At 43.8% G+C, this 26,243-nt stretch overlaps 2 protein-coding genes across 2 annotated transcripts in view; both read left to right on the top strand.

Moving 5' to 3' along the window:
- Positions 1–26,243, top strand: part of C7H16orf89 (chromosome 7 C16orf89 homolog) — a 217,850-nt gene that overhangs the window by 131,005 nt on the left and 60,602 nt on the right. The window lies entirely within an intron of this gene.
- Positions 22,508–24,768, top strand: LOC138644998 (mucin-6-like). Its single transcript, XM_069733960.1, has 5 exons — positions 22,508–22,591; positions 22,787–22,870; positions 22,950–23,160; positions 23,241–23,397; positions 23,513–24,768. The coding sequence occupies exons 3-5, from the start codon at positions 23,046–23,048 to the stop codon at positions 24,714–24,716; spliced, it is 1,476 nt and encodes a 491-aa protein (XP_069590061.1). The 5' UTR covers positions 22,508–22,591; positions 22,787–22,870; positions 22,950–23,045; the 3' UTR covers positions 24,717–24,768.

Raw genomic sequence — 26,243 nt, 5'->3', positions numbered from 1 at the left:
TGGAGCCCTTGCAGCATCCTATTCCATTGAGAGGAATTGATGCTATGCCTTTGGCCAAGAATAAGCCTCAGTACTGGACCCAATTGACCATGTGCATGGCTCCTGCGTTACATAATCTGCATGATGTGGTCGTTTTAGGGTTACCATGGCTACAGGTCCATAATCCAGTATTGGACTGGAAATCTATGTCTGTGTCCAGCTGGGGTTGCCAGGGGGTACATGGTGATGTTCCATTTTTGTCAATTTCGTCTTCTACTCCTTCTGAAGTTCCGGAGTTTTTGTCGGATTATCAGGATGTATTTGATGAGCCCAAAGCCAGTGCCATACCTCCTCATAGGGATTGCGATTGTGCAATTAATTTGATTCCTGGTAGTAAGTTTCCTAAGGGCCGATTGTTCAATTTATCTGTGCCAGAACACGCCGCTATGCGGAGTTATATAAAGGAATCCTTGGAGAAAGGCCAAATTCGCCCATCGTCATCTCCGTTGGGAGCAGGGTTCTTTTTTGTGGCCAAGAAGGATGGTTCTTTGAGACCTTGTATTGATTACCGCCTTCTTAATAAAATTACAGTCAAATTTCAGCATCCTTTGCCGTTGCTGTCCGACTTGTTTGCTCGTATTAAAGGGGCTAGTTGGTTTACCAAGATAGACCTTCGAGGGGCGTATAATCTTGTGCGTATTAAACGGGGCGATGAATGGAAAACAGCATTTAATACGCCCGAGGGCCATTTTGAGTACCTGGTGATGCCATTCGGGCTTTCCAATGCTCCATCAGTATTTCAGTCTTTTATGCATGACATCTTCCGAGAGTACCTGGATAAATTCCTGATTGTGTATTTGGATGATATTTTGGTCTTTTCGGATGATTGGGAGTCTCATGTGAAGCAGGTCAGAATGGTGTTCCAGGTCCTTCGTGCTAATTCCTTGTTTGTGAAGGGGTCAAAGTGTCTCTTTGGAGTTCAGAAGGTTTCATTTTTGGGGTTCATTTTTTCCCCTTCTACTATTGAGATGGACCCTGTTAAAGTCCAGGCCATTCATGATTGGACTCAGCCGACATCTGTGAAGAGCCTGCAAAAGTTCCTGGGCTTTGCTAATTTTTATCGTTGCTTCATCGCTAATTTTTCTAGTGTTGCTAAACCGTTGACTGATTTGACCAAGAAGGGTGCTGATGTGGTCAATTGGTCTTCTGCGGCCGTGGATGCTTTTCAGGAATTGAAGCGTCGTTTTTCTTCTGCCCCTGTGTTGTGCCAGCCAGATGTTTCGCTCCCGTTTCAGGTTGAGGTTGATGCCTCTGAGATTGGGGCAGGGGCTGTTTTGTCGCAAAAATGTTCTGATGGCTCGGGAATGAAGCCATGTGCTTTCTTTTCTAGAAAGTTTTCGCCTGCTGAGCGCAATTATGATGTTGGTAATCGAGAGTTGTTGGCCATGAAGTGGGCATTCGAGGAGTGGCGTCATTGGCTTGAAGGAGCCAAGCATCGTGTGGTGGTCTTGACAGATCACAAAAATTTGACTTATCTTGAGTCTGCCAAACAGTTGAATCCGAGACAGGCTCGATGGGCGTTGTTTTTCTCCCGTTTTGATTTTGTGGTTTCGTACCTTCCGGGCTCTAAGAATGTGAAGGCTGATGCCCTGTCAAGGCGTTTTGTGCCTGACTCTCCGGGTGTTTCTGAGCCGGCAGGTATTCTCAAAGAGGGGGTAATTTTGTCTGCCATCTCCCCTGATTTGCGGCGGGTGCTGCAAAAATTTCAGGCTGATAGACCTGACCGTTGCCCAGCAGAGAAACTGTTTGTCCCTGATAAATGGACTAGTAGAGTTATCTCTGAGCTTCATTGTTCGGTGTTGGCTGGGCATCCTGGAATCTTTGGTACCAGAGATTTGGTGGTTAGATCCTTTTGGTGGCCGTCTTTGTCACGGGATGTGCGTTCTTTTGTGCAGTCCTGTGGGACTTGTGCTCGGGCTAAGCCCTGCTGTTCTCGTGCTAGTGGGTTGCTTTTGCCCTTGCCGGTCCCGAAGAGGCCCTGGACGCATATTTCTATGGATTTTATTTCGGATCTCCCCATCTCTAAAGATATGTCAGTCATTTGGGTGGTTTGTGATCGCTTTTCTAAGATGGTCCTTGGTACCCTTGTCTAAATTGCCTTCCTCCTCTGATTTGGTGCCATTGTTTTTCCAGCATGTGGTTCGTTTACATGGCATCCCGGAGAACATCGTTTCGGACAGAGGTTCCCAGTTTGTTTCGAGGTTTTGGCAATCCTTTTGTGCTAGGATGGGCATTGATTTGTCTTTTTCCTCGGCTTTCCATCCTCAGACAAATGGCCAAACCGAACGAACTAATCAGACGTTGGAAACATATCTGAGATGCTTTGTTTCTGCTGATCAGGATGATTGGGTGTCCTTTTTGCCGTTGGCTGAGTTTGCCCTTAATAATCGGGCCAGCTCGGCTACTTTGGTTTCGCCGTTTTTCTGCAATTCTGGTTTCCATCCTCGTTTCTCTTCAGGGCAGGTTGAGTCTTCAGACTGTCCTGGTGTAGATACTGTGGTGGATAGGTTGCAGCAGATTTGGACTCATGTGGTGGACAAGTTGACATTGTCCCAGGAGAAGGCTCAACGTTTCGCTAACCGCCGGCGCTGTGTGGGTCCCCGACTTCGTGTTGGGGATTTAGTTTGGTTGTCGTCTCGTTATGTTCCTATGAAGGTTTCCTCTCCTAAGTTCAAGCCTTGTTTCATTGGTCCGTATAAAATTTCTGAGGTTATCAATCCTGTGTCATTTCGTTTGGCCCTTCCAGATTCTTTTGCCATCCATAATGTGTTCCATAGGTCGTTATTGCGGAGATACGTGGCGCCTGTGGTTCCATCCGTTGACCCTCCTGCTCCGGTGTTGGTTGAGGGGGAGTTGAAGTATGTGGTGGAGAAGATTTTGGATTCCCGTATTTCGAGACGGAAACTCCAGTACTTGGTCAAGTGGAAGGGTTATGGTCAGGAGGATAATTCCTGGGTTTTTGCCTCTGATGTTCATGCGGCCGATCTGGTTCGTGCCTTTCATTTGGCTCATCCTGGTCGGCCTGGGGGCTCTCGTGAGGGTTCGGTGACCCCTCCTCAAGGGGGGGGGTACTGTTGTGAATTCTGTTGTCAGGCTCCCTCCTGTGGTCATGAATGGTACTTCGGCTGGTTCTGTCCATTGACTTTCTCTGGTGCCTGTGGATGTTTCTGAGTTTCCTTCCACAGGTGACGAGGCTAATTCGTTAGTGGGCTGCTCTATTTAACTCCACTTAGATCTTTGCCCCATGCCAGCTGTCAATGTTGTACTATGGCTCTAGTTCGCTCCTGGATCGTTCTGAGTTCCTGTTGCTCCAGCAGAAGCTAAGTTCCTCTGTGCTATTTTGCTTGTTTGCTATTTTTTCTGTCCAGCTTGCTTTTGTCAATATTGCCTTGCTTGTTGGAAGCTCTGGGACGCAGAGGGGCGCCTCCCGCACCGTGAGTCGGTGCGGAAGGTATTTTTCCTGCACTCTCTGCGTGGTCTTTTGTAGGTTTTTGTGCTGACCGCAAAGTAACCTTTTCTATCCTCGGTCTGTTCAGTAAGTCGGGCCTCACTTTGCTAAATCTATTTCATCTCTGTGTTTGTATTTTCGTCTTTACTCACAGTCATTATATGTGGGGGGCTGCCTTTTCCTTTGGGGAATTTCTCTGAGGCAAGGTCGGCTTTATTTTTCTATCTTCAGGGCTAGCTAGTTTCTTAGGCTGTGCCGAGTTGCATAGGGAGTGTTAGGCGCAATCCACGGCTATTTCTAGTGTGTTTTGATAGGTTTAGAGATTGCGGTCAGCAGAGTTCCCACGTACCAGAGCTCGTCCTTATTATCAGTAACAATCAGGTCCATTATTTGTCCAAACCACCGGATCATAACAGCTGGGATCCTTATATGTTACAAAATTAAACTCTTTTTTGTTCAGAATGGCAAGGGACTTGCCCTTCAGACATAGGGTATTCAGTTTTCTGACGTAGTATAAGGTAGGGTCGCATTTTAGTTTTTTATATGTGACCTGATCACTGAGGAGTCTATCTGACTCCTCATGGTACATAGTGCGATCTAATACCACGATACCCCTCCTTTGTCCGCAGGGCAAATAATGATGTTATTATTATCCTGTATATCTTTAATGGATTTCTTTTCTTGTGGGTTCAAGTTGCAAGGGGTAAATCTACAATTTCTCCTCTGTAATTTTCTGATATCATCAGTCACTACCCTGTCAAAAGTGATAAACGCTTCTGATTGTTCTTGGATCAGATTGAAGGTGGAAGGGTTAGCCAGAGAGGTATGGATATACAGTGGGGCAAAAAAGTATTTAGTCAGTCAGCAATAGTGCAAGTTCCACCACTTAAAAAGATGAGAGGCGTCTGTAATTTACATCATAGGTAGACCTCAACTATGGGAGACAAACTGAGAAAAAAAAATCCAGAAAATCACATTGTCTGTTTTTTTAACAATTTATTTGCATATTATGGTGGAAAATAAGTATTTGGTCAGAATCAAAATTTCATCTCAATACTTTGTAATATATCCTTTGTTGGCAATGACAGAGGTCAAACGTTTTCTGTAAGTCTTCACAAGGTTGCCACACACTGTTGTTGGTATGTTGGCCCATTCCTCCATGCAGATCTCCTCTAGAGCAGTGATGTTTTTGGCTTTTCGCTTGGCAACACGGACTTTCAACTCCCTCCAAAGGTTTTCTATAGGGTTGAGATCTGGAGACTGGCTAGGCCACTCCAGGACCTTGAAATGCTTCTTACGAAGCTACTCCTTCGTTGCCCTGGCGGTGTGCTTTGGATCATTGTCATGTTGAAAGACCCAGCCACGTTTCATCTTCAATGCCCTTGCTGATGGAAGGAGGTTTGCACTCAAAATCTCACGATACATGGCCCCATTCATTCTTTCATGTACCCGGATCAGTCGTCCTGGCCCCTTTGCAGAGAAACAGCCCCAAAGCATGATGTTTCCACCACCATGCTTTACAGTAGGTATGGTGTTTGATGGATGCAACTCAGTATTCTTTTTCCTCCAAACACGACAAGTTGTGTTTCTACCAAACAGTTCCAGTTTGGTTTCATCAGACCATAGGACATTCTCCCAAAACTCCTCTAGATCATCTAAATGCTCTCTAGCAAACTTCAGACGGGCCCGGACATGTACTGGCTTAAGCAGTGGGACACGTCTGGCACTGCAGGATCTGAGTCCATGGTGGCGTAGTGTGTTACTTATGGTAGGCCTTGTTGCATTGGTCCCAGCTCTCTGCAGTTCATTCACTAGGTCCCCCCGCGTGGTTCTGGGATTTTTGCTCACCGTTCTTGTGATCATTCTGACCCCACGGGGTGGGATTTTGCGTGGAGCCCCAGATCGAGGGAGATTATCAGTGGTCTTGTATGTCTTCCATTTTCTAATTATTGCTCCCACTGTTGATTTCTTCACTCCAAGCTGGTTGGCTATTGCAGATTCAGTCTTCCCAGCCTGGTGCAGGGCTACAATTTTGTTTCTGTTGTCCTTTGACAGCTCTTTGGTCTTCACCATAGTGGAGTTTGGAGTCAGACTGTTTGAGGGTGTGCACAGGTGTCTTTTTATACAGATAACAAGTTTAAACAGGTGCCATTACTACAGGTAATGAGTGGAGGAAAGAGGAGACTCTTAAAGAAGAAGTTACAGGTCTGTGAGAGCCAGAAATCTTGATTGTTTGTTTCTGACCAAATACTTATTTTCCACCATAATATGCAAATAAATTGTTAAAAAAACAGACAATGTGATTTTCTGGATTTTTTTTTCTCAGTTTGTCTCCCATAGTTGAGGTCTACCTATGATGTAAATTACAGACGCCTCTCATCTTTTTAAGTGGTGGAACTTGCACTATTGCTGACTGACTAAATACTTTTTTGCCCCACTGTATTTCCCGGATTCATGGTTAGTGTTGATTACTGTAAGTTTCTCCCTTTTGAGGAAGTACTTTTTCAAAGCTAAATTCCTCAAGTACTTTTTCATGCTGATATATAGATCAAATGGTCTCTCCGTGGATGTTGGTGCATATTTCAACCCTTTCTGCAGGAGTGAGATTTCATTGTCTGTTACCTGGTGTGAGCTTAGATTAAATATTATTTGGCAATTACTGGATGTTAGATTTACTTTCATTTTGGAAGGTTTCCTCCCCCTCCTGCCCCTTTTTGTTTTGTGGGTCTTACCCGAAAAAAATTCTGATTGACTGATGGACAAACTTTTGATCCTGTTATGGTCTTAGAGGTGGCACCAGCACCCTTGTTTCTGTTTAGTGTATTGGTCTTATTTGTATTCCTAAGTAGGGTGTTTCTAGTGGGTCCGAAGGGTAGAGTGGTAGTGCTGAGTGGTAGTGGTGCACCTACCAGGGTATGCTCTTTGTGATTCACCTGTATTTGTATTCATACATTTTCTTTGTGTGGATGTATTTTGTAGGGTGACGTGTGCGCTAAGGCTACTTTCACACTAGAGTTTTCTGCAATCCGTCACAATGCGTCGTTTTGCAGAAAAAACGCATCCTGCAAAAGTGCTTGCAGGATGCGTTTTTTCCCCATAGACTTGCATTGACGACGCATTTGCGACGGATTGCCACACGTCGCATCCGTCGAGCGACGGATGCGTCGTGCTTTGGCGGACCGTCGGGAGCAAAAAACGCTACATGTAACGTTTTTTGCTCCTGACGGACCGCTTTTCCGACCGCGCATGCGCGTCCGGAACTCCGCCCCCACCTCCCCGCACCTTACAATGGGGCAGCGGATACGCCGGAGAAATGCATCCGCTGCCTCCATTGTGCAATGCGTTAAACGCTAGCGTTGGAATCTCTCCCCGACGCATTGCGACGGGGCGATTCCGACGCTAGTGTGAAAGAAGCCTTAAGTTGCCTTCTGCATTGGCGGATTCCTCTTCCTCTCCAGATGGTGAGGGCAGGGAGAATCTGTTGGAAGTTTGGATGGGAACATATAAATGTGAATTGGTCACCTCATATATATATGTGAGTCCATGTGGAGGGATGTGCTGGGGTATATAGAAATGTCCAAAGTATTATCCTTATTTTGGATGAGAGCACCTGTAGATCTGGACTTATCATTATTTCTGATTGATACCGGTGTGTACTGTGTGGAGTTAGACTCGGCGTATGTTGAAAAAGCCAATGAGAGATCTATTTCGTTGTGTTCAGGTGTCAAATGATATTCTTCCACTACAACTAGCTCGTCAGGTCTCTGCTGTGTGGTACTGGTAGGTGTATCACCTGACCTAGCTGTTGTAGGGTAGTTCATATACAATTCCTCTGGTATATTATCCCTTTGAAATTTCCTGATTTTCTTATTCAGGATTTCTTTTTCCTTAAGTCTGTAGAAAATGCTGTCAGATCAGATTCGACAACTGCCATTCATCACGCAATTCCATTCTGGTCATGACTAGTTTAGGTCTATTGTCCTTAAACACTGGACCACATTACAGAGGGACAAAATCTTAGGGGAATATCTACCGACCATTCCCAAGTTTTTGTATTGGACTGCCCAATCGTTAGGTAGCTTACTAGCCCCTACCACCAAATTGGCCACCCATCGAAAGCACACAACTAGAATACCCAACATTGTTGTTCCAGGGATTGCACCATGTGGCAGTTGTTACGGCTGCAGAAATACATCTTTCAAAAAATCGAGCCAACTAACATTCACTGACTCTGACGCTGTGAACGAATTAAGCATTAAAGAAAATATTACATGCTACACTACAAGAGTCATCTATCTTATGGAATGTCTGTGCAAAAAATTGTACATAGGCCGCACCAAGAGGCAGCTGATGGTACGAATCAAAGAGCATATGACAAACATCAAAAAAGGCTTCATGGGTCACCCCCTGTCACGCCATTTTAATGAGAAGCCATGTCCAGGGCTAAATTGAAGTGAATATTTTCCCTCGACTGCCTTGTACCAAAAGGCCTGAACTACAGGCTAGAATTATACGCCTTCTGATTGGGGACAGTATTACACGATAGCATCAAAACTCCTTTTTCTTCTCCCCACACCTTTTCCCTCCCCCCTCCTTTTCCCCTCACCCCCCCCTGGGTTTCCACCCCTGGTCAGGCAGTTTGTACAAATGACCTCTACCTTAGAAGTATATACTTATACTAAAATCGACTGGGCAGGATTTCCTTGGCAGCAGACACAGATATACAAATTCTGTGGTGGTCTTGCTCTAAGACCGTCTTCGTGTATGCATATTTCCACACCTCACCTATGGAGGCTTGCCTATGTAATTATACTGACAACGAGACCTGCATTTTTTATGCTTTAAATTTTTTTACAAATTTTTTATTTACTTTTAGCATATTCATACATTTTGTTTTAATTAGACAACAATTAAAAATTGTTTTTAGCATTACATTGCATATATTTTATATACAGATATTTAGAATCCAGTACATAGGTGCATTATGATCTCGGTGCACCTATTCACATGTATCTGTTTTCTTAGCACAATCAGCACACATCTTTTTCTATCACCCATTCCAGTATGCACATTCGTGCAACTCTCAGTAGCTGAGTCTTTATTAGACGACTCAGCAGCAGCATACGGATGCAATTTTGTAATGAGGCTAGCAGATGCAATGCGTTGATGTGAGTGACAGGTGGGTAGTATAAAGAGCTGGGCTTACCAGGGGAGTGGTAACCCTGGTGAAAAAGGACGCCGCTCCTTCGAAACGCGTCGGATACCCTCTTGGTCCGAGCACCGCTCCGTAGCTCTTGTGATGTCATATGCAAGGCTTTCCCGCCGGCCACTCTATCCCCGCTTGTATCCCGGGACACCACCGGCTCTCCCTGGCTCTACGTTGCTTCCTTTCATTCTTGCTGTACCGCGGCTGCCACCAGTCCTCCTTTCTGCCATCTGAATACCAGGACTGCCACTACGGGACTTTTCAGGCAGCAGCGCATCAAACAGCACCACTTCCACAATGCCTTTGGATCCTGGTGAGCCCCCAGCCGGCCCTACCCGTATATGTGGTTTACAAGACTTACATGTGTGCATATATACGCCCCACAGCCACACCCCGCAGTGTGCAAGGCATCTCAGTTGGGTCACATTTGGATTAACATTTGGGTTTACATCTTGTGGGTCGACAATACCTGCTCGAGGTACAGGATCCACTAGGCGCACATAGTGGAATCCTGAATGCACGACTATTTCACAGTCCCATTTACCCTTATTAGCAGGGGTCCTACTCAGTAACCACCCCACCAGCCCCCAGCGGGTGCACCCCTTTCCCGTCACTTTTTGACCCATTTCCTTTCACGGTTGCCATACCCTCATGTGCGATTTCAGTTTCACTATCGTTATTTATCAACTATTTTGTGTGGTATGACTATCTGGTTTAAAAATATAAGCACTCACAATTTTAAAGTTGCTAAATTTTTCAATTTTCTTTGCATTTTTTTTTCAAGTGTGTTTTATTAACAATTTTTTTAAAACATTAATAATGCATTTGTAATATATTAATATGCATCTACCATACGAAAATATAATTAGAAGAGGGAGGTAATGGGTAGGATAGGGAGGGGAAAAAACTGGGAAGGGAGGGGGACATAGGGGATAAAAAAACACAAACAAAAATACAAACAACAAAAAAAAAACAAGTAAGCAATAATCTTGCTTTTTGGGCCACTGACCTGAGTAGGCCAGAAAAATTGCCCTAATTAACATAAAACTTTTTTTTATTTAATTATCCTTTCCTTTTTCATCGTCAACATCACCCACATCCGCTGAATAAATTACTGATTTTGGAATCTGATGTTCCACTTTTTTCACTTTCTTTCGTATTTCTGTAAACATCCGTTCACTAATGCAAATTTAAGATCCAGAGAATTATGAAGATTTAGATTGTCCACAACGTCAGGGAAACTCGGAGTCTCAGAGCTTTTCCACATAGCTGCAATTCTATTTTTAACCAACAACAAGATGTGAATTATTACAAATCTCGTTGAGTGATGGAATTTTTTGGTGTCCACCGAGAGGAGCGCCGTCCTCATTGAGCAGATTGCCTATGTATTCGGACACTTGTTTCCACAGGTTAGTTAATTTTGGGCATGACCAAAATATGTGAAGCAAATCCCCCCTGTTTCCACATCCCCTCCAGCACAGTGGAGAAAAGCTTCCACCGAAGTGGGAAATCCTATCTGGTGTAAGGTACCATCTTGTAAGAATCTTATAATAAGACTTGTGGAGTTGTAGGGAGATGTTAGAAGCATAAGTATTTTTTAATGCTTCTTCCCACTGCTCCTCATCTATCGGTAGGCCTAATGTTTTCCCCCATTTTTTCATATACAGTTAGGTCCATATATATTTGGACAGAGACAACATTTTTCTAATTTTGGTTATAGACATTACCACAATGAATTTTAAACAAAACAATTCAGATGCAGTTGAAGTTCAGACTTTCAGCTTTCATTTGAGGGTATCCACATTAAAATTGGATGAAGGGTTTAGGAGTTTCAGCTCCTTAACATGTGCCACCCTGTTTTTAAAGGGACCAAAAGTAATTGGACAATTGAATCCAAAGCTATTTCATGGAAAGGTGTGGGCAATCCCTTCGTTATGTCATTCTCAATTAAGCAGATAAAAGGCCTGGAGTTGATTCGAGGTGTGATGCTTGCATTTGGAAGATTTTGCTGTGATGTAAACATGCGGTCAAAGGAGCTCTCCATGCAGGTGAAACAAGCCATCCTTAAGCTGCGAAAACAGAAAAAACCCATCCGAGAAACTGCTACAATATTAGGAGTGGCAAAATCTACAATTTGGTACATCCTGAGAAAGAAAGAAAGCACTGGTGAACTCATCAATGCAAAAAGACCTGGGCGCCCACGGAAGACAACAGTGGTGGATGATCGCAGAATAATCTCCATGGTCAAGAGAAACCCCTTCACAACAGCCAACCAAGTGAACAACACTCTCCAGGAGGTAGGCGTATCAATATTCTAATCTACCATAAAGAGAAGACTGCATGAAAGTAAATACAGAGGGTTCACTGCACGGTGCAAGCCACTCACAAGATTCAAGAATAAAAAGGCTAGACTGGACTATGCTAAAAACCATCTAAAAAAGCCAGCAAAGTTCTGGAAGAACTTTCTTTGGACAGATGAAACCAAGATCAACCTCTACCAGAATGATGGAAAGAGAAAAGTATGGCAAAGGCGTGGTACAGCTCATGATCCAAAGCATACCACATCATCTGTAAAACACGGCGGAGGCAGTGTAATGGCTTGGGCATGCATGAATGCCAGTGGCACTGGGTCACTAGTGTTTATTGATGATGTGACACAGGACAGAAGCAGCCGAATGAATTCTGAGGTATTCAGAGACATACTGTGTGCTCAGATCCAGCCAAATGCAGCCAAACTGATTGGTCCTCATTTCATACCACAGATGGACAATGACACAAAACATAAAGCCAAAGCAACCCAGGAGTTTATTAAAGCAAAGAAGTGGAATATTCTTGAATGGCCAAGTCAGTCACCTGATCTCAACCCAATTGAGCATGCATTTCACTTGTTAAAGACTACACTTCAGGCAGAAAGGCCCAAAAACAAACAGCAACTGAAAACCACTGCAGTCAAGGCCTGGCAGAGCATCAAAAAGGAGGAAACACGGCGTCTGGTGATGTCCATGAGTTCAAGACTTCAGGCAGTCATTGCCAACAAAGGGTTTTCAACCAAGTACTAAAAATTAACATTTTATTTAAAATTATTGAATCTGTCCAATTACTTTTGGTCCCTTTAAAAACAGGGTGGCACATGTTAAGGAGCTGAAACTCCTAAACCCTTCATCCAATTATAATGTGGATACCCTTAAATGAAAGCTGAAAGTCTGAACTTCAACTGCATCTGAATTGTTTTGTTTAAAATTCATTGTGGTAATGTCTATAATCAAAATTAGAAAAATGTTGTCTCTGTCCAAATATATATGGACCTAACTGTATTTATTATTTTTAAATGCATGGTCTTTGTTAAAGATGCAGTAAAGGAACTTGGTACTCCAAAAAATGTTATGTTCAAAATTTTTGAACAGTAAATATATTGATTCAGATTTGGGGGTAGCTTTGGATATGAAGATCTGGAGGAACTCTTTAATTACCGTATGTGGTATTGAATAAACTCAGAGGATGGAATATTGAATTTTTGCTTAATTTCTGAGAAATTTAGTAGTTCGTTGTTTACCAGTAGGTCTCCTAATTTTTTTACTCCCTTCTGCTCCCATAAGGAAGGAAATTTTTGCCCAAACAAAGATGCTATTAAAGAAATTGGTAGAATTTCCCGAATTGTTGATTTATCTTTCTTTCCAGGAATTTTAGCTAATTTATCCCATGCTTGGAGAATAGCAGATACAATCGGATGACTATGATTGTACTTGTTTAAGTTTAGTGTGTTTTTCATGAGAAGGTTTCCCAAAGAGTCAGTTTTGTGTAAAGACAACTCCATTTCAAGCCATACCTGATTTTCCTAGTTTTTTAACCATCCCTGACTATGTTTTATTAAGTTTGTATTATGGTAAGCCGATATGTTCGGGAGACCCAACCCACCATTGTCTTTGCTTTTGTAAAGGATGTCCCTAGAAATTCTGGGTTTTTTCCCATTCCATACAAAAGACATAATTTTTTTCCGAGAATTTTTGAAAAACTCTGAAGGAAATTTTAGAGGCAGGGCTCTAAAAATGTATAGAATTTTTGGAAGAATCATTGTTTTGACTGCTAATACCCTACCCATCAACGTTAGCCCAGCTTTGTTCCATGATTGAAAATCTTTATTAATTTCCGAAATAATTTTCTCCCCATTAGTTTTGGACAGCTCACTTACCCTTTTCGTAAACGTGATTCCTAGATATGAAATCTGTTCCTCCTCCCATGTAAAGTCTACTGTTTGTTTTATTAGGTTAACAGTTTCGTCTTGTAAATTGAGTTGGAGGATTTTTGATTTAATATTATTTATTTTAAATAGAGAGATTTTAGAAAAAGCCTCAATTATTCCCAGATTTTTGATGGAATGGTTGGGGTCTGTAAGGGTTAGTAACATATCATCTGCGAAAAGAGATATTTTATACTGGTTATTACCAATGTCCACCCCTTGTATATTTTTATTTATGCGAATCGTTTCCGCCAATGGCTCAATTGCTAGGGCGAGCAAAAGGGGGGATAATGGGCAGCCCTGTCTGGTTCCGTTTTTTATTGGGAAGGATTCCGATAAGTTGTTATTGACGTATATCCTCGCACTGGGTACCGAGTACAGCGCAAACACTGACGTCAACCATCTCTCATCAAAACCAAACCTCTCCATCACCACTCTAAGATACTTCCAATTTATCCTATCAAATGCCTTCTCGGCGTCAAGCGTCAACAGGACAGTAGGGATACCATTGGTATTGATTTTGCTGAGGATGTTGATTAATCTCCTAGTGGCATCCGAGGTCTGTCTCCCCTCAATAAACCCCGACTGGTCCTGTTTTATCACTTTTGGGAGAATCATTTTTAGTCTATTCGCCAATATTTTCGAGTAAACTTTAACGTCAGAGTTTATAAGCGAAATTGGCCTATAATTTTTAATTTCCTCTATATTACTCTGAGGCTTCGGTATCATTATCAAAGTTGCTTCCAGCATTTCCTTAGGGAAGGTCCCAGAGATTGAAGCGATGTTAAAAATACTGGTCATATGGGGGGTCAATAGTTCCGAAAAAATCCTGTAATATTCGTTGACTAACCCATCTGGTCCTGGAGATTTTTGTAGCTTAAGGAATTTTATAGTTTCTGTTACCTCGGAAACAGTGAAGGCCGTTGTCAGGTCCTTTAAATCCTAGGATTTCACTATTGGGAGGTGTAAATTATTGAGAAATTATTTAATTTCCTCTGTATCTGGAATGGGTGTTAAAGGATCGTCCTTTAAATTGTACACTTTGCGGTAAAATTTGGCAAATTCCTCTGCTATGCCTGTAGGATGGTGGATCATGTCTCCCGAATTATTTTTAATTGTATTAATTCTTTTGTATATCCTTTCTCTTTTTAGTTTAGCTAACATATATTTCGTTGGTTTATTAGTCTTTGAATAGTTCCTAAATTTAGATGCCTTTATGACTTTTTCATAATCTTCCATGATGGCTTTATTGAGCAGTTGTCTCAAAGCTAGAATGTCTTTATAAACACTTTGTGCGCCTTTATTTGAAATATTAAAACTATTTTCTTTATCTCAAATTTTTTCCTGAATGCTCCTAATGTTTTCTCTTTTTTTTGTTGTGTCTGGCTGATATTTGTATTAATTTTCCCCTAATTACTGCTTTGTGGGCGTTCCAAATCATGAACGGGTCAGTTTCATTGTTTACATTTTCCTTGAAATAGTTTTGCAATGAGATTTTTATTTCCTCTCTATATTCTGGAACGTTCAGCAGGAAACTATTGCATTTCCACAAAGCTGAATTTTTTAGATAAGGTCCGATCGTAACTTCGGTCATGATAGGCGAATGATCAGAAATTGACCTGTCCAGAATATCAGCCTTTTTTATTTTATAGTGAAAATTTCTGTGAGAAAGAGGTCAATCCTGGACTTAGTTTTATGTGCCAATGAGAAAAAGGAAAACTCCCTCGAGGTAGAGTTCAAGCATCTGAACGTGTCAAACAACTCATTACTGGTAATCCAGTTGTCTAAGTTATTTGAGGAACAGCGCGATGCAGAAGTAGAATCAAGTCTTGCATCTGGGACCATATTAAAATCCCCCATAAAGTATAGTTCTCCCTTTTTGCATTTGTGGATTTTCCTCATAACCTTATTAAGGAAGCTGATTTGTTTCGTATTAGGGGCATAAATATTTACGATGGTGCAAGTTACCGCGTTGATTTGACACATTAAAATGTGAAATCTGCCAAATGGATCCCTAATCTCTTCTATAAGCTGAAATGGAACAGTGTTTTTGACCATTGTGATCACACCTGCCTTCCTCCCTTTTGACAAGGAAGAGAAGCAGTGCGGAAAATTTTTATTTGTGAATGTGGGGTGATTACCTTCCCGAAACTTTATTTCCTGTAGACACACGATTTCTGCTTGTAAATGTTTAATCTCTTTCCAGACGGCACACCTCTTCCACGGACTATTGAGACCCCTGACGTTGTAGGACATGAATTTCAGTTGCATGTTGTAGACCGTTGACGATACTGCAAGAAAAGAACTTAAAACAAATTTAAGGTTTTAAGAATAACAAGATTGAACCAGAAATATAGAAGAAAGAGAAAACTAAAAATGTTATCTAACTACAAACAATCCGGTTCAATTGACCGATCTTCGTCCCTGAGGGGACCTTTGATCCAATTGGGAAAAGTTCATGTAAAGAGACTCCCCCATACCCCAATAATTAGAGACTATCTATTGACTACATCCTACTATAAAGGAAGAAAAAGGCCTAATCAAACTACCCTACTAAATCTTTCTGTACCAGGTAAGATGTCACATTTGGGATCTAAAAAGGCTCAGACCCTCCTCTACCGAATTAACAATCTTAAATTTGTCCTTGTAATAGAACATCAGCTTTGTAGGGAAACCCCACTTGTATTGGATGTGTTCCTCTTTGAGAATATCAGTCAGAGGTTTAAAGGACCTTCGTGTGTCCAATGTATGCTTGGAGAGGTCCGTAAATACTTTCAGATTATCATAAGGTTTCGGTAGAGATCCTTTATCTTTGATGAAACTTTGTATTTTTTCTTTGGTCCCATAGAAATGCAAGCGAAAAATGGTGTCCCTGGGTTTCTCCTCTGGTATACCCCTTGGCTTAGGTAATCTATGGGCTCCGTCAATGCAAAGTTCCAGATTTGAGGTATCAGGCAAAGCATTTTTAAACACTGTCTTTACAAATTCTGGGGGATCTGCTTGTTTCACTTCCTCCGGAATACCCCTTATTTTTAGATTATTTCTGCGACTCCTATCTTCAATATCCGCTATTTTAGATCTCATATCGTTTATCTCCTTTTTTAGAGCCATGTTTTGGGTAATTAGGGACTCCGTTTTCTGTTCTAATTCAACTATTTTGGAGTCATGTAGTTCCAATTTTTTTGCAAAACCGCTACATACTTCTTCAAAAATCGAATTATGTTTTTCAAATCCGGCATTTAGTTTGTCATCTATTAATGATATCATGGTTTGAAAGAACTCTTCTTGGATATTTGGTTTTACCGCCCCTATGTCCGAGTCCGGACGATCCCTTTTATTACTACCGGTAGGTATCAATGGCTCCTCAGAAGCAGATCTTTTTGCTGACACTGTAGTGTCCATCGTCAGTACCCCATCTGAGAAAGGGGTATTTTTAGTTTTCACTTCCATATTTGTTTTGGTGTTATTGGAGCGCGTTGCGGGCGCACTTTTTTGAGAAGCCATTTTTATGCTACTTGGTTGTAACCCTGTAGCTTTGTTTGGTTTATAATCTTCCCCTTTTTGTGGGGATCTGGATTTGTTTGGGCTCAGCAGGTTGGGTATGTCCACATTTGATTTGGAACCATTTTTTTTTATATTCCCGCTCTTTGCTCCATTTAATGAGTATTACAATTATAATATAACTGCAGTTCCTTTACTAAATTCCTTTTATGGGATCTCCCCAGATTTATTTGTACCGTAATATTAGTGACTTTGTAAATATTAGATTCTAAGGGCCCCCCTGCTATACAGTCTGAGCACCTCCGCACCGATATACCTTATATGCACACACAAATATATTCAGGAGTTTCACTGCCCTCTTATTATTGCAGTACCCTCCAGGTCACAGTGCACAATTCTTTAACCCCGCACTGCTCCTCACCAACAAGCCATTGGTATTCCGCAACTTTGCCACCCGCGCCTTATTGCAGTATCTTCGAGTAAAAACAATGCACAGATTTATACCACAGCGCAACCCCCTTATTATTGCAGTACCTTCCGATAAACAGCACACAGATCCAAACCACAGCGCAACCCGCTCGTTATTGCAGTACTTTCCGGTGAACAGCACACAGCTTTATACCACAGCACTACCCACTCGTTATTGCAATATCTTCCAGTGACCAGTACAGAGCTTTATACCACAACGCGGCTCCCGCTCATGAGAATAGCAAAATTCCACAGTGTCATGCTCCCAGCTTTAATTATTTGCTCGTCAGTACTAGGAGAGGTATTTGTTGCAGGATTACTTTCTGCCTGTTAAGGCTGCGCTGCTGTGTCTTCGGCTCCGATACCTGCGGCCACTGCTCTGATGAAGTAGCTTTCTGCAGAGGCTCTGTTACAATGTGCCGTCCCGTCAGGTCTTGGTGAAAAAACCGATGTTGCGTTGCTTGACCTGGTTCCCCCTGCTGATGCTCCGGCGGTAATGTGCGGGCTCTCTGCGGCTGCTTCCACTACCACTCACCCCGTTGGTGCATGGGCTGCTGGCAGGGAGCCACCTCTTTGACGGCGACAGGAACACATGGGCTACTTGCACAGTGAACAAGTCTGTATGATCATGTTCACACACCACCAAGAAACCTGAAGACACAAAAGAGAATAGTAAAACCAAAAACACTCAGTTTGAAAAAATGTTGCAGTAATCCGCAAGTGCTAGTAAAAGATGTAAAAAACAGGGTATTTGGTTGATACGTTTTTTGCAAAAAATGTATACTAAGCTGCTCTACCAATCTTCACGGTATACCCTTATCAGAGCAGTCCTAACTAATGTATGCAATCCCTATCTGATGTATTTAAAAACCTGATCATCTGTATATAACCTGTGTGAACAGGGTTCAGAGAGGAAAAATCCATGTGTGCATACAGGGTAGAACAGCTTTTGTGCAGATAGCCCAAGAGGAGTGGTGGAACTCCCCAGTCTTGTAGACACAAGAGAACAATTATGGAAACAGGAACACATGGGCTACTTGCACAGTGAACAAGTCTGTATGATCATGTTCACACACCACCAAGAAACCTGAAGACACAAAAGAGAATAGTAAAACCAAAAACACTCAGTTTGAAAAAATGTTGCAGTAATCCGCAAGTGCTAGTAAAAGATGTAAAAAACAGGGTATTTGGTTGATACGTTTTTTGCAAAAAATGTATACTAAGCTGCTCTACCAATCTTCACGGTATACCCTTATCAGAGCAGTCCTAACTAATGTATGCAATCCCTATCTGATGTATTTAAAAACCTGATCATCTGTATATAACCTGTGTGAACAGGGTTCAGAGAGGAAAAATCCATGTGTGCATACAGGGTAGAACAGCTTTTGTGCAGATAGCCCAAGAGGAGTGGTGAAACTCCCCAGTCTTGTAGACACAAGAGAACAATTATGGAAACAGGAACACATGGGCTACTTGCACAGTGAACAAGTCTGTATGATCATGTTCACACACCACCAAGAAACCTGAAGACACAAAAGAGAATAGTAAAACCAAAAACACTCAGTTTGAAAAAATGTTGCAGTAATCCGCAAGTGCTAGTAAAAGATGTAAAAAACAGGGTATTTGGTTGATACGTTTTTTGCAAAAAATGTATACTAAGCTGCTCTACCAATCTTCACGGTATACCCTTATCAGAGCAGTCCTAACTAATGTATGCAATCCCTATCTGATGTATTTAAAAACCTGATCATCTGTATATAACCTGTGTGAACAGGGTTCAGAGAGGAAAAATCCATGTGTGCATACAGGGTAGAACAGCTTTTGTGCAGATAGCCCAAGAGGAGTGGTGGAACTCCCCAGTCTTGTAGACACAAGAGAACAATTATGGAAACAGGAACACATGGGCTACTTGCACAGTGAACAAGTCTGTATGATCATGTTCACACACCACCAAGAAACCTGAAGACACAAAAGAGAATAGTAAAACCAAAAACACTCAGTTTGAAAAAATGTTGCAGTAATCCGCAAGTGCTAGTAAAAGATGTAAAAAACAGGGTATTTGGTTGATACGTTTTTTGCAAAAAATGTATACTAAGCTGCTCTACCAATCTTCACGGTATACCCTTATCAGAGCAGTCCTAACTAATGTATGCAATCCCTATCTGATGTATTTAAAAACCTGATCATCTGTATATAACCTGTGTGAACAGGGTTCAGAGAGGAAAAATCCATGTGTGCATACAGGGTAGAACAGCTTTTGTGCAGATAGCCCAAGAGGAGTGGTGGAACTCCCCAGTCTTGTAGACACAAGAGAACAATTATGGAAACAGGAACACATGGGCTACTTGCACAGTGAACAAGTCTGTATGATCATGTTCACACACCACCAAGAAACCTGAAGACACAAAAGAGAATAGTAAAACCAAAAACACTCAGTTTGAAAAAATGTTGCAGTAATCCGCATGTGTTCCTGTTTCCATAATTGTTCTCTTGTGTCTACAAGACTGGGGAGTTTCACCACTCCTCTTGGGCTATCTGCACAAAAGCTGTTCTACCCTGTATGCACACATGGATTTTTCCTCTCTGAACCCTGTTCACACAGGTTATATACAGATGATCAGGTTTTTAAATACATCAGATAGGGATTGCATACATTAGTTAGGACTGCTCTGATAAGTGTATACCGTGAAGATTGGTAGAGCAGCTTAGTATACATTTTTGCAAAAAACGTATCAACCAAATACCCTGTTTTTTACATCTTTTACTAGCACTTGCGGATTACTGCAACATTTTTTCAAACTGAGTGTTTTTGGTTTTACTATTCTCTTTTGTGTCTTCAGGTTTCTTGGTGGTGTGTGAACATGATCATACAGACTTGTTCACTGTGCAAGTAGCCCATGTGTCCCTGTTTCCATAATTGTTCTCTTGTGTCTACAAGACTGGGGAGTTCCACCACTCCTCTTGGGCTATCTGCACAAAAGCTGTTCTACCCTGTATGCACACATGGATTTTTCCTCTCTGAACCCTGTTCACACAGGTTATATACAGATGATCAGGTTTTTAAATACATCAGATAGGGATTTCATACATTAGTTAGGACTGCTCTGATAAGGGTATACCGTGAAGATTGGTAGAGCAGCTTAGTATACATTTTTTGCAAAAAATGTATCAACCAAATACCCTGTTTTTTACATCTTTTACTAGCACTTGCGGATTACTGCAACATTTTTTCAAACTGAGTGTTTTTGGTTTTACTATTCTCTTTTGTGTCTTCAGGTTTCTTGGTGGTGTGTGAACATGATCATACAGACTTTTTCACTGTGCAAGTAGCCCATGTGTTCCTGTTTCCATAATTGTTCTCTTGTGTCTACAAGACTGGGGAGTTCCACCACTCCTCTTGGGCTATCTGCACAAAAGCTGTTCTACCCTGTATGCACACATGGATTTTTCCTCTCTGAACCCTGTTCACACAGGTTATATACAGATGATCAGGTTTTTAAATACATCAGATAGGGATTGCATACATTAGTTAGGACTGCTCTGATAAGGGTATACCGTGAAGATTGGTAGAGCAGCTTAGTATACATTTTTTGCAAAAAACGTATCAACCAAATACCCTGTTTTTTACATCTTTTACTAGCACTTGCGGATTACTGCAACATTTTTTCAAACTGAGTGTTTTTGGTTTTACTATTCTCTTTTGTGTCTCTTTGACGGCGAGTTGCTCTAGGCGCTGCTTGTTGAGTGTGGAGTCGCTGTAATCCTGGCTTCACCACCTGCCAACGCTGCTCCAATGTATCAGCAGCTAGCAGGGACTACGTCGCTCTGACTCTCACTCCTAAGGGTAATGGCAGCGGCGTGCAAAGCTCCACAGCGCTTTGTTGTAGCCGCTTGTGCCGGCACTTCCGGTTGGCGGCTTCTTCTTAAATAGCGGCGGCTGAATCTTTTAGTCCTCTGGGCGTCCTCGCCCTGGTTACCAGTCCCGATGCTGCAGCATTCGGTCCGGTCGTCCTGCTCTGTGCCGGCTTGTCGGTGGCTGCTCGCAGCTGTGTCCTGGTTGTAAGATGTGGGGGATCTGGAGCGGCTGCTGCGGATCGGAGCTCCGTCGCTGCAGCCACTTGTCGGCTTCTGTCTGCGATGGCGGCGGCGAGATAACAGCTCACCGCCGGCTGCTGCAAGGGGGATCGCCTCTTCTCAGTCCTCTATCCCGGTGTCGGTCCTCAGCAGTGAAGACACGATAAGGCCTCTCTGACCGGCACCCCAGCTCAGCGTTCAGTCCGCTGTGAGGTAGAAGGCTTCGGGTCCCAGGCTCCACCACTGTTGTGCTGTAGGGTAGTACTCCTCTTCCTCTTTCTATGCTGGCCCCCAGTGAGCAGGGGAAGCCAGCACCGCAGACAATGAGCTGCTTAGGCTGCTTTCACACATCAGGTTTTTTGTTTCAGGCGAATTCCGGCTCTTCCGACAAAAAACGGAATAGAAAACCGGAGAAGCCGGATCCGGCATTTCCCCCATTGAATATTATTGGTGCCGGATGGCGCCTGATAGCCCAGCGTACCTTCCGGTTTGATGCCGGATCCGGCGTCAAGTCGATTCCGGCGTCTGGAAAAAACGTGTACTGTAACGTTTTTTGTCTCCGGCGAAAAAGCCGGAAAGGCCGGATCCGGTCTTTCCGGCTTTTTACAACAATGCATGTCTATGGATGCCGGAAAGCGCCGGATCCGGAAAAAATCGGATCCGGCGGCCGTATCCGGCTTTTTACACTGAGCATGCTCAAAAAACTTTGATCAGCCCCCTGGACTATATATAAAGCAGGGCCATGAGGCCTTCAGCCATTTCCAGCCCAAAAGCAGAAGAGCCAACACCCTGCCAAGACGAAAGGAGCCAGAGAGCCTGCCACAGAGCTGAGAGCCTGCCACAGAGCTAGAGCCTGCCACAGAGCTGAGAGCCTGCCACAGAGCCGGGAGCCTTCCACAGAGCCGGGAGCCGAGAGACTTCCACAGAGCTGAGAGCCTGCCACAGAGCCGGGAGCCGAGAGCCTGCCACAGAGCTGAGAGCCTGCCACAGAGCCGGGAGCCTTCCACAGAGCCGGGAGCCGAGAGACTTCCACAGAGCTGAGAGCCTGCCACAGAGCCGGGAGCCGAGAGCCTGCCACAGAGCTGAGAGCCTGCCACAGAGCCGAGAGCCTGCCACAGAGCCGAGAGCCTGCCACAGAGCCGAGAGCCTGCCACAGAGCTGAGAGCCTGCCACAGAGCTGAGAGCCTGCCACAGAGCCGGGAGCCGAGAGCCTGCCACAGAGCCGAGAGCCTGCCACAGAGCTGAGAGCCTGCCACAGAGCTGAGAGCCTGCCACAGAGCTGAGAGCCTGCCACAGAGCCGGGAGCCGAGAGCCTGCCACAGAGCTGAGAGCCTGCCACAGAGCTGAGAGCCTGCCACAGAGCCGGGAGCCGAGAGCCTGCCACAGAGCCGAGAGCCGAGAGACTTCCACAGAGCTGAGAGCCATGTCTCCGGGGAGGCCTCCTCCTCCTCGCCGTCCACGCACAGAGGTTAGTATGAACCAAAGGTGTGTGTGTGTGTATCATCTATTCTTTTATGTTTCATCGTGGGAAGCTGATGAGGCTGAGTCCCCCGGAGAAGAGGTGGTCCCCGAAGATGAGGGAAGGGGTGGAGAAACCCACGGAGAGGGCTCACAATTGGTATGTATCTGTGATGTATTGCGGAAACACACCCTACACTACACACAAAACATAACACTAGATGCTTACAACAAAATACATAGAAACTGATACTTTCAAACCACACACAACACATACAAAACATATATATCACATGGCACACAACACATAGAATGGCTACCAACAACCCCATAATTTTTTATTTTTGTATTCTAGAGTTCTGAATCTGGTGCCCAAGCAATAGGTCCTTCCAGTGGCTCCCGGGGTCGTCGGCGACATTCACGTGGCGGCCGTCGTCATGTAGGTTTTTTGTTATTTTTTGGGTGCAGGTTAGCAATGTTTCAAATTTGGTGTTAATTTTTTTCCCCTTTTCAAACAGGTTTCACAGCGTGCTCCAGATTCGGACGGTGAGGAGGTCGGCCTTGATATTGACCTCCTCATCGATCTTGTCAGAGACAGGGAGCCGTTGTGGAATATGGGTGACCGCCGCCATGCTGATCTCTCAGTGACCCGTCGACTCTGGGAGCAAATCTGCTGTGAACTGATTCCGAGGTGGGAGGACCTAGATATTCAGGCCCAGATTCAAGAACGTAAGTATCCTCAGTTCAGTTTTGGTGATGCATTCTAAAATGCTGTTTCTAACCAAGTTGTCTTTCTCCTATTTTAACAGGTGAGCGGATTGTGAAAAGGTGGCGGTCGATCAGGGATCGCTTTAAGAAGGAGTTCAATAAAGAGATGCAGGCCCGGAGTGGATCTGGAGGATGCAGGAGCACGTACAAATACGCAAGGGCCCTGTCGTTCCTCAGGTCAACGATGGTCACCCGAAGGTAAATATTACCCACCACATGCACTAATGTTTTACATGTCTAACCTCTTTTGCTCTTTCAGCCAGGGCCATGCAATGACAGTATATTAATTGTTTGTTTCTCTCTTTTTCCACAGAACCGTTGGGAGCACTCTGGAGCCTGCAGCACAATTGAACACTTCTGGGGCGATCCCTCAAGAGGCCGCCACCGAGGGACACTTTGACAGTGAGGAACCCTCTGCACCTTCCCACTCTGCACCTTCCCACTCTGCACCTTCCCACTCTGCACCTTTCCACTCTGCACCTTTCCACTCTGCACCTTCCCACTCTACCGATCCCTCTTTCCCATCCACGAGCACTGGAGCATCCTGGCCGGTTCCATTGCATGTAGCTGCTGGTGAGAACATAGCGTTTCCTGTACCCCACCCTTCTGCTGCAGCCACCTCTAGTACACCTGTAGCATCGGGGCGGTTTCGCCAGAGGGGTCAGATACATAGTTATGCTCCCGAGTTCTTGCACCTGAACGCATCGTTCCAGAACTGTCTGAAAGTTTTGTCCGAGCAAATGGCTGCAGGATTCAATTTCATAAATAAAAGTATGCTCGAGATGCATACACTTCTGGTAACGATGCGTTCAGAGGCAAAACAGTCCCCGAACAACACTTTTTTTCAGTCGGTGCTTGAGCAAATGGAGACGCTATCTACTTCTCAGCAGATGCAAGTAATGGAATCCTGCCAGTCTACTCTAGCGCTAATTGCCTCTAGAGCAGATAGTTCTTCCAACCATCCTCCAACTTGCCCCCCTTCCTCCACTGTCCACCACTACAGCCAGTACCATCCTCCTGACCCGTATCGCCAAACAGACATTGCCCCATCACGCCCAACTCGCCATCATCCACATCGTGCCCCGTCCCACCAGCCACACCACCAGCCCCGTGCCCCTTCCCACCATCCACACTATCAGCATCCCTCCCGTGCCACTTCACACCCATATGATGATCCAGACCCATACAACTTCCCATCTACTTCATCCTCACCTCCTCTCCCTGCCCACTTCCAACAGACTGTATCACCCTCTTCCCAAACATCTTCTACACACATCACTCATTCTGCCACCCAGTCCTCCCAAAACATTTCGTACACCCCTCCACCCTACCAAATTTCTAACCCCAATCCCACTTTCTTGTCGACCCGCTCAATAGCTTTCTCCACTCCTTCACCCCTAACCGGTGAACATTCTCCACCACCATCACATTCCTCTCTCCACACTCCCACTGTCGAAGTGTCCCTATCAGACAGTGCCTCCGATAGTATCTCCACCCCGACGTATGAAAACATTTAGTACCCCATTTTTTTGTGTGTTACATTGTTAATAAAAGTTTTTGGTTGAAAAATCTCTTGTATTTATTCATTAGGAACAAATAACACTTTTGTAAAAAAAAAAGGTTTATTGGTAACAGTAGAACTTTGGGTATGCACATCTTGATTTAAAAATAAACTCAAACAGGTACCCAACATGGTTAAAAGGTAAACCCAAACAGGTACGCAACATGAGGGTAAAAACCAAACTGGTATACAACATGGGTAAGGTAAAAACAACAGGTACGCAACATGGGTAAAGGTTAAAGTTATTACTAGGTATACACAAAGTGTTTAAACTATATCATCCTGCCAGTGTATTCTTCCTTGGGGTGAAATAAAATATTCTGCAAAGTGATCCCGTATTCTGGACACTGTGGCAGAACTTCTGTATGTATGGATGCTGTAATCCATCAAGGTGGTTTCGGCAGAATGGTCCTCAATGGAAAGCTGTTCCTTGGATATAACATAATTGTGGAGGATAACACACGCTTTCACCACCTCATCCACAGTGTTTGTGTTTAAGTTTATGGATGTCAAGAGAACTCTCCATTTGCCGGTTAGGATCCCAAACGCACACTCCACCATTCTCCTTGCACGTGTGAGTCTGTAGTTGAAAATTTTTTTGGTATTGGTTAAACCACGGCTGGAGTAGGGTTTCAAAAGATGCTCTGAAAGCTGAAAAGCTTCATCCCCAACACATACAAATGGCATTGGTGGATCGGAAGTTTGAGGCAGTGGTCTTGGGGGGGGAATTGAAAGGTTTTTCCATATAAATGCCGCCCCATAGAAGACAGTTTGAAAACTTGCGAATCATTAGAACGACCATACGCCCCAATGTCCACCGCTACAAATTTGTAATCCGCATCGGCGATGGCCATCAGCACGATGGAAAAGTACTTCTTGTAGTTGAAATACTGAGATCCAGAACCAGCCGGTTTCACGATACGGATGTGTTTCCCGTCCACCGCACCCAAGCAATTGGGAAACTGGCACACTTCCAGGAATCTGTCAGCTACTTCCAACCATGTCTGCATTGTGGGATGTGGAATGTATTCTTCATGCAAACAGTCCCACAGTGCACGGCAAGTGTGCCTCACTATTCCTGATATTGTGGAAATGCCCAGTCTGAATTGAAAATGTAGGGAAGACAGGGATTCACCGGTTGCTAGGAATCTGTGAAGAAAAGGAAGGAAGAAATTACTACAAATTCAAAATATCAAATAAAGAGTCCACAACAAAAGTTGATGCAAAAAGAATGCTTACCGAAGAGTCACCATCAGACGCTCAGCTGGGGTAATGGAGAATCGGCAATAGGTATCACTCCTTCTTATCAGATGTTGAACCCGCTCCACCAATATATCAAAGTTCTCCGCTTTCATCCGAACATAGCAGAAAAACTTTTCAGGGTCACCTCGAAGCTCCATATACAACGTTGAAAAGACTCCCCGGGTCATTCTCTGTGCCGTGATGGGGTGGATCCACAAACGGCGTCGTCGCAGACGCATGA

This window comes from Ranitomeya imitator, chromosome 7, assembly GCF_032444005.1.
Source record: "Ranitomeya imitator isolate aRanImi1 chromosome 7, aRanImi1.pri, whole genome shotgun sequence".
Lineage (NCBI taxonomy): Eukaryota > Metazoa > Chordata > Amphibia > Anura > Dendrobatidae > Ranitomeya > Ranitomeya imitator.
This window is presented reverse-complemented; position numbering and strand designations above follow the sequence as displayed.

What these genes read in the sequence shown, in the direction of transcription:
- LOC138644998 (XM_069733960.1), top strand. Translation starts at nt 23,046, where the DNA reads ATGGGTGACCGCCGCCATGCTGATCTCTCAGTGACCCGTCGACTCTGG. An exon ending in TCAGGCCCAGATTCAAGAAC is followed by an intron (nt 23,161 to 23,240) that starts GTAAGTATCCTC and finishes CTATTTTAACAG; the next exon opens with GTGAGCGGATTGTGAAAAGG. An exon ending in TCAACGATGGTCACCCGAAG is followed by an intron (nt 23,398 to 23,512) that starts GTAAATATTACC and finishes CTTTTTCCACAG; the next exon opens with AACCGTTGGGAGCACTCTGG.